General features: G+C 38.4%; 1 protein-coding gene across 3 annotated transcripts; it reads left to right on the top strand.

The window, feature by feature from the left end:
- The first annotated feature begins 3,650 nt into the window (after positions 1-3,650).
- On the top strand, positions 3,651-7,017 carry LOC122006040 (protein DETOXIFICATION 21-like). Of its 3 annotated transcripts, none has more exons than XM_042561359.1 (8): positions 3,653-4,033; positions 4,410-4,951; positions 5,040-5,126; positions 5,196-5,252; positions 5,332-5,570; positions 6,044-6,162; positions 6,440-6,526; positions 6,789-7,017. In XM_042561359.1, the coding sequence occupies exons 1-8, from the start codon at positions 3,782-3,784 to the stop codon at positions 6,867-6,869; spliced, it is 1,464 nt and encodes a 487-aa protein (XP_042417293.1). In that variant the 5' UTR covers positions 3,653-3,781; the 3' UTR covers positions 6,870-7,017. The 3 variants fall into 3 exon arrangements, with proteins under 3 accessions (XP_042417292.1, XP_042417293.1, XP_042417294.1); XM_042561360.1 differs by adding an exon at positions 4,251-4,321 and having other exon boundaries at positions 3,891-4,033; positions 5,040-5,252; XM_042561358.1 differs by having other exon boundaries at positions 3,651-4,033; positions 5,040-5,252.
- The last annotated feature ends 1,331 nt before the right edge of the window (positions 7,018-8,348 follow it).

The raw sequence follows: 8,348 nt of genomic DNA, 5'->3' as shown, positions 1-8,348 counted from the left end.
TGCTAGCACCCTTGATCAGTCACGGCAAGAGGAGGAGAGGGAGAGCAAGAAGAGAGAGCAAGGAAGAAGATGGAATGAATGTCCCCTTCAATGAAAAATCAATCTCATTCAACACCATAAGTGGCCGGCCACAATGGGAATTGAAACCCCCATTCTCATTTAATGTGGCCATTAAAGAGATTTGTAACGTCCATGAGGTGGCACACACATGTGCTAAACATGATGATGTGTAACACCATTATTGGCCACTTAATGCCAAGTCACAAATGATGTGGCATAAAGTCAAGTCAAACTTGACTCTTCCTCTTCCTCTCAAGTCAAGTCAAACTTGACTTAATCTCTCTCGTGGTTGATCTAATCCAACCATTTAATTCAAGCCAATTTAATATAATGAATCTAATTCATTTAATTAAATTGATTCAATGAGTCATAATCTAAATTAGACTTATTGAACACATGAATCAACTTGAGTCCAACTCAATTAACCCAATTAGGATTACTCTTAATCCAATTTGATTCATCACATGAATCTAGTCCTCTTGGTTCATCATATGAACCTAATCTCTATCTAATTATCCTTAGTGTGTGACCCTATAGGTTCTTATAATGTTGGCAATGCCCCTAAACCCATTTAGGAGCATAAGTAATGAGCGGTATCTAACAACACATCATTACTACCCAAGTTATAAGAATGTTGAGATCCAACATCACCTTGTGACTACTAATTGTGGCTCCTCACAATATATGACAAGTGTCCTTCTATCCTAAACATCTAGATTGATCAATGTGAGGCATAGACCGTGTCATCCTCTGACCAATCTAAATCTTGAACTCTAAGTAGACTCACTCGATCAAATAAGCTCAATATCTCATATTGACTCATTTGGACATGGTCATGCACTTAGTGGTCTCACTCTATCAAGAATATCAATGTCTCTCCCGTCATATAGGAGGGATAGATCTCATCTACATCACTCACATCCCTCTGCATAATTCGTTGCATACCCAGTAATCGCCTTTATAGTCCACCCAGTTACGGGTGACGTTTGACGAAACCAAAGTACATAACTCCTTATGTAGGGATCCATGGTGACTTCAGGTCTAAGGACTAGTAGTCATACTAATAGCCACATGAGAAAGTATATGACACTTATATAATGATCCATGATACTTTCTCATGGCGGGTTATTCAGTATACATTCTCCAATGCATAACCATGTGTCAACTTGATATCTCTATATCCATGACTTATGAGATCAAGTCATCGAGTTGACCTACATGCTAGTCTCGTCGCATTAACATTGTCCCTGAATGTTAATACTCGACTAGGAATGATTAAGAGTAGTGTTCCCTATATCATCTCACTATCGATTCAACCAATCGATTTATATAGGTAAGAACCTTCTACTCAAGGACGCTATTATACTTAGTTTATTTGACACCAATACAAGTAAGTATAATAACCAAAAAATAAATGCCTTTATTTATATAAGAATATGATACAACAAGTTCATAATACAATCATCAAATGATTGGCTCTAGGGCCTCTAACTAACACTATTGAGATAGACCAAATAGTAAATACAGGGCGGGACATACAGATCTGGATTTGCGGGACAACAAACACAAGCTGGGAATTGCGCAAGTGAATGCAGGTCTGGGCCTACAGGTCAGGATTTATAGGTACGAAGACCCAGTCTAAGGTTAACAGACCAGATCGGACAGGCACTACACGATAATCAAGCCAGAGAATCGTAACAATCCGTCAGAGAATAATCACCACCTGTCAGGGAATATGTTAACGGTCTGTGGCTCGTTGCCTCCTGATCCTTCCTCAGACCTATAGAAAGATGTCATGTGTCATTCACCGCCAGACAAATCCTAACACTCGTCAGACTCCAAAAGCATCCACTGCCATATAAAAAGGGAGGCTTTGTCTCTACACAGGTATGCTCACTCGTCATTTAACACTCGTCTTTTACTTTTCGTCCTTTCACTGTTCTTTTGGGAAAAAAGTACCTGACTTGAGCATCGGAGGGTTTGACCCAGGGACTTTTCCCCTGGTTCTTGGTTTCTAACGCAGAGGTGGCTTGTCTGAGTGTGCACAGAACTCTCGCGTTGTCATCCTTATCATCACCCCCCGTCACCCCGCTCGTGAGAACCTTTCCAGTAGGTGTCAGATCAACTAGGCGCTTCCACGACTTTCCGTCAAAACCGACGGCAGCACGGCCAGCCTTTGTCCGACTCAGCTTCCGGACGGGATCAACTCCCTAGTTAATATAATTATACCAATTTACCTAATTATCCCTCATATTTTTATGTTAAAAAAATCTAAAAATAAGTATAATTTCTCCTACATTCAGCACATTAAATTAAAATCTAATATATTTTTTATCATTGAGTATGACTCTTTTTTCATATTCTCTTTAAATGATTCTCAATTGGATAAAAATTATACTAGATTTTCTTTAAATGGTATTAAATTTAGGAGGAATTATATTAAGTAGAAAAATAATCGTGCTTAATTTGATAGAAAATATATTAGATTCTATTTTAAATTGCTGAATTGAATAGGAATTATACTCATTTTTTATTTTTTTGTACCTAAAAAATATAAAGAACAATTTTGATAGAAAATATACTCGATTTTAGTGTAAAAGTGTTGAATTTAAAAAGAATTATACTCATTTTTAGACTTTTTGTATCTAAAAAATATGAGGGACAATTAGGTAACGATATTTGTATAAAAGAATTGAAACAAATAAAATTTTACATGCAGGTTGTGGAAATAAAAGTTTTTGGATATGAGAAGGGCATGTAAAGTTGAAGTTATGATTGAATTTTTTTCAATTCACCTTAGTGTAAGCAAAAAATTGAAAGTTCGACCGATGATCAAATATTATAAGTTTTTTAAATTATGTAAGTGTAATGTCTTTTAAATGAAATTAAAATACTTATTATCTAGAAATTTATCCCACCTCTTAGGATTGTACTATAATATCTGGGTTAAATATTAATTTTTTTAATTCAAAATTTTTGATCAAAAAAGCTTGCACTTGAGAAGACTCATTTAGACTATCAGGATTCTTAGATTTATTATTCGCTGAAAAAAAAAATCTCGACAATGAGTCGTACTGAGATTTAAACCATAAATACATAATTAACGGGCATAACCGCAGCACCCGGGGCTAAATATCTACGTTTTCATTCTTACACCTAACTGTGTACGAGTATTTGATTAACTGGGGCCAGTTGCCAGACGTTAGGAGAGCATTAAACCGACACGCGTCTTCTGTATCAACGCAGAATATTGAGCCAAGAGAGAGCGAAAGGGCGTGTCCGCAGTACAATGCCACGTTGTTCCAGTTTATATCACATATCGTAGGACACGTGTCTTTTGTCGTGTCGCCAGCGGTACTGTGCGTCTGCTCCGCCTCTTGCCAGACGAAAAGCACGTGCATTGAGGACTTGCTCATTATTAGCCGACACTACGGCTCGGTAGAGCCCGCAGAATATTGAGCCAAGAGAAAGCGAAAGGGCGTGGCCGCAGTACGCTGCCGCGTTGGTCCATTTTATATCACATCTTGTATGACACGTGTCTTTTATCGTGTCGCCAGCTATAGTGTGCGTCTGCTCCGCCTCTTGACAGAAGAAAAGCACGTGCATCGAGGACCCCAAAAACAAAAGCCACCCGCGGAGGTTGATTCGGTGCTGCCTGTATCGGTTGCTTGCCGTGCGGGAGAGAGCAGAGGGCAGAGCGGCAGAGGGCAGAGGGGAGAAGATGGACGAGGGAAATGAGAGGTTGCTGCTTTCTGATGAGCAGGGCGAAGTGGAGGAAGAGGGGCTGAGGCAGAGGATATGGAAGGAGAACAAGAAGCTGTGGATCGTTGCCGGCCCGGCCATTTTCACGCGCTTCTCCACCTTCGGCGTCTCCTTCATCACCCAGGCCTTCATCGGCCATGTCGGCCGCATCGAGCTCGCCGCTTATGCGCTCGTCTTCACCGTCCTCACCCGATTCGCCAATGGCGTCTTGGTACGTACCCCCTATCTTATCTCCGGCTGTTTCCCTCTGTGAATAGGGTTGCTTTAATTATTTAGGGATGTACGTCGCTGAATGATGATTATTTCTTACTGTATCAGGTTTAGATGAATAGAGATTGTTAGGGTCAAAATAAAAAGAAAAAGAGATAAACTTCTATTTAATTTCATAGATTTTTTTGTAATTAAAAAATGGTCAAACTTCTTGGAAGGTTGGGAAAGGATATCAAAACCATAACCATCTGAATTAGTTCAACGTGGATAAACACGATGGAATTGACGTGTAGGTTTGGCTTTTTGTTTATGTCATTATAGACATGTAATTATGTGGTTATGTAATGCTTATTATACTTGATGATGTGACACTGCAGTTGGGAATGGCAAGTGCACTTGAAACTCTCTGTGGGCAAACTTTTGGTGCAAAAGAATATCATATGCTTGGCATCTATCTTCAACGATCTTGGATTATCTTGCTTTGTTGCACAATTTTTCTTCTGCCCATTTATGTCTTTACAGCTCCGATCCTTAGATTCCTTGGGCAAGCTGAAGATATAGCAGCGATGGCAGGGACTATCTCACTTTGGATTATTCCAATCATCTTCTCCTTTGTCTTCTCCTTCACTTTTCAAATGTATCTGCAAAGCCAAAGCAAGAACCTCATCATTTCTTATTTGGCTGCCTTTTCACTTGGTCTTCACATCACCCTCTCTTGGTTCACGGTGTTCAAGCTATCGATGGGAGTTGCTGGTGCAATGATTTCGATGATCCTAGCAATGTGGATTCCCATATTTGGTCAGTTTGCATTTGTCTTGGGTGGTGGTTGCCCAGATACATGGAAGGGCTTCTCAATGTGTGCTCTCAGTGACCTGTGGCCAATCATAAAACTGTCATTATCTTCTGGAGCCATGTTATGGTATCAGTCTCTTTGTATTAGCTCTCTTTTTGATTGTTTATTCTTCACTTTAGAATTTTATACATGCAAATCTCTTTGTCTTTCCCAGCTTGGAGCTTTGGTACAATACCATATTGATATTATTAACAGGACATATGAAAAATGCTGAGGTTGCAATTGATGCTCTTGCTATATGGTATAATTCTCGATGTTTAATTCTCTCTCTCTCTCTTTGCCCCTGCTCACGGTTCATTTTGATAAACAGCTTAAACATCAATGGTTTGGAAATGATGATTTCTCTAGGTTTCTTGTCTGCAGCAGGGTAAGGTTTATATTTAAATGATTACAAATTTCAGACATTTAGGTAAGCCTGGTTGGTGCACCTACATAAATACCTGCAGAGTTCGCGTGGCCAATGAGCTTGGTTCGGGAAGCGCTAAAGCAGCAAAGTTTTCAATCATTTTCGTTGTAGCTACTTCGTCGTCTATAGGACTGGTTCTATTTTGTGTGTTCATGCTGGTTCGAGGCCGTGTTGCTTATTTGTTTACTGATAATGTAGAAGTTGTCAGAGAAGTGGATAATCTTTCTCCTCTATTGTCATTTTCAATCCTACTAAACAGCATCCAGCCAGTGTTGTCTGGTGAGTTCTACTAAGCTTGCTAGCTTGCATGACTCCTAAGAGCATTACGTTTTAGCTGATTAACTCTAAAACCTCTCCTGAAATTTTATATTGGATGATAGAATTTTTTTTGAACCATGGAGCTGTGTGAATTGATCATCCAGATTTTCACATAAAGTCATCTTTCAGCGTAAACCTTTGGCCTGATCAAATAGTAATTTTTTATTTTACCCTGAGAACCATCTTTTGTCAAAACATAGTTCATGTATACTCATCATCTCACCGTGGGGCCGGCGATGAGGGGTGCTTGGCGTGAGCGTTATCATGTTTAATGCATCAATAGTTCATGTATACTCGTGTTTCAATACAGCCTTGTTTGTGTACAACCATTCTTTGCTAAAGCATAGGAAAAGCATGATCCTGAGGGGAATAATTCCATTTTTTGGTCTTTACAATGGCCTTTTCTTAAGTTATTTTCATTGTCATTCAACCAGGTGTTGCAATTGGAGCTGGGTGGCAAAGTGTGGTGGCTTATGTCAATATCACTTGTTACTATGCCATAGGAATACCTTTAGGGGTACTTCTTGGGTATTTAATTGGATTTCAAGTGAAGGTAGAATTTTGTCTATCCCTTTAACTATTTTTACATGCTAATTTAGTTTGTCTAGCATCCCTAAACATGTCAAATTATGTTTTTGCCCGCCCTCTTGTCATCACGAAGATACCTTTTCATCGAAGGTGTTGGTTTACACTAATCGCATGGGCATCTAGAGCTAAATATTACTGAGACTAGTTCATACTATTGTTTCTACTGTTAGCATTCAGGAAAGCATGCATGATTTTTTCAAGGAAAAGAAAATGAAGGAAACATGATTGTTCAATTCATGCAGGGCATATGGATTGGAATGCTGCTGGGGACGTTTGTTCAAACTGTTGTTCTTATATTTATCACTCTAAGAACAGATTGGGACAAGCAGGTATTGTTTTTGATTCATGGTAGCTCATCTTGCTCGTAATATAAGCACAGACATATGAAGATTGTTACACCCATGTGATTTATGATTCTGACTTTGATCCATAGAATTTACCTTCTCACTATGTGTTTCTGTGCGAAAGCAGAAATTTCATCCAGTCGAAACGAAAATCTCATGACTCTGGAGTGTGTGATTCTCCACTCTAGGTCATGGCTTCCCTTTTGATTCCTTAAAATGTAGTTATCATTTTAATCTCATTGTCCAGGTAGTTCTTGCCAAAGCTCGCGTCAAGAAGTGGACTGTTGGAACATCAGAAGAGAACAATGAAACTGCACGGCTTAGCTGATACCTCGAACTGTCTCGGTTCTAAGGAGGACGACGAGTCGGGTAAAATTTCAAAAACTATATATTTTTTGCTGGTTGCTTAATAATGTACTCGTATATCCTCCTGATTGTTGTGCAAACTAGACGCTAATATTTGATACATTGAATAAGTGCATGAGCTTTGGGATGCTATATGATAAATATAATGTTTACCATGAGAGTTTAAAATATAGAGAATTTGGTAATATAATAAGAAGTTTTCAGGTAGTTAGTACATGTATATCATCAATGATAAAATTTTAAAACTAATAAATGATCATTTGAAAAGATTATGAATTATAATTTAAATTGTATACGGTATTATGGTCTATGATATAGATTAAAGAGAGAGAGAGAGAGAGCGCGCGCAACTCTAAGGCTCTTTTGCTAAAGAAAAAAAAAGGGAACGGAAGACAAAAGAATCCTGCAAAAAGCTTGCGGAAAAGAAGAGGAAACGAAAGCGGAAAACATGAAAAACAAAAAGGGTGGCCAAGTTGTTGGCAGTCGCATGTAAATTTGGTTTTGCCTGCTAGTGATCTGGAGCTCGCGGCCGCATGGGGCGGGCCGCGTGATCGATCGTGCAGTGTCGCCTTGTGAGGCCGCCCGCGGTTGAGGGCGGTGATATGTTAAAAGTCGAGAAAAGTCGCTTTCCCTATTTGGACGGATACAAAAATGTCCAATAACTGATCCGATTAATCTATTATTTTATAATAATAGACAGTAGCAGATATGATAAAGTAGAGAAAGTCGATATCCCTATTTGGACGGATGCAAAAATGTCTAATAATTTATCCGATTAATCTATTATTTTATAATAATAGACAGTAGCAGATATGATAAAGTAGAGAAAGTCGATATCCCTATTTGGACGGATGCAAAAATGTCTAATAATTTGTCCGATTAATCTATTATTTTATAATAATAGACAGTAACAGCTGTGATAAAAGTAGAGAAAGTTGATTTCCCTATTTAGACGGATGCAAAAATGTCTAATAATTGATGCGATTAATCTATTATTTTATAATAATAGACGGTAACAGGATGAGTAAACCATTTTTCTTTTAATGAAATAAACATCAGACTTTTCTTTGTACGTCCTTCCAAATAAACAGCGAATAATGACTGTTTTTAATTAAATTTTATATCAATTAATAAATAAAATTATTCATAAACATTATTCACAAAATTATTTGTTATATATTTTTATAATTAAACGATTTATCAAATTGAACATTAAGAAGAAATCAAGCCAACAGTGGCTTCCCGGTTACTAAATATCGATGAATTGTCTGACGCTGCACGTCGATTATTTCCAAAAAAGGCAATCCACCTTCTCCGAGATCATCCATCATTGGTACTCGCGCACCACCCATGGCCTGCCCCTCCAGCGATCACGTGAATTGCTCAAACGACTGAACGAGGCTCGCTCGATCGCGATGTCCACCAATTGGTGGTGTGAAAC

Source organism: Zingiber officinale, chromosome 7B, assembly GCF_018446385.1.
Source record: "Zingiber officinale cultivar Zhangliang chromosome 7B, Zo_v1.1, whole genome shotgun sequence".
In the NCBI taxonomy this organism is placed as follows: Eukaryota; Viridiplantae; Streptophyta; class Magnoliopsida; order Zingiberales; family Zingiberaceae; genus Zingiber; species Zingiber officinale.
Note: the sequence above shows the minus strand (reverse complement) of the source record. Positions and strands in the feature narration are given on the sequence as shown.

Coding starts and splice junctions, on each gene's coding strand:
- LOC122006040 (XM_042561358.1), top strand. CDS start 3,782: ATGGACGAGGGAAATGAGAGGTTGCTGCTTTCTGATGAGCAGGGCGAA. Junction 6,163..6,439: donor TAATTGGATTTCAAGTGAAG/GTAGAATTTTGT, acceptor CAATTCATGCAG/GGCATATGGATTGGAATGCT. Junction 6,527..6,788: donor GAACAGATTGGGACAAGCAG/GTATTGTTTTTG, acceptor CTCATTGTCCAG/GTAGTTCTTGCCAAAGCTCG.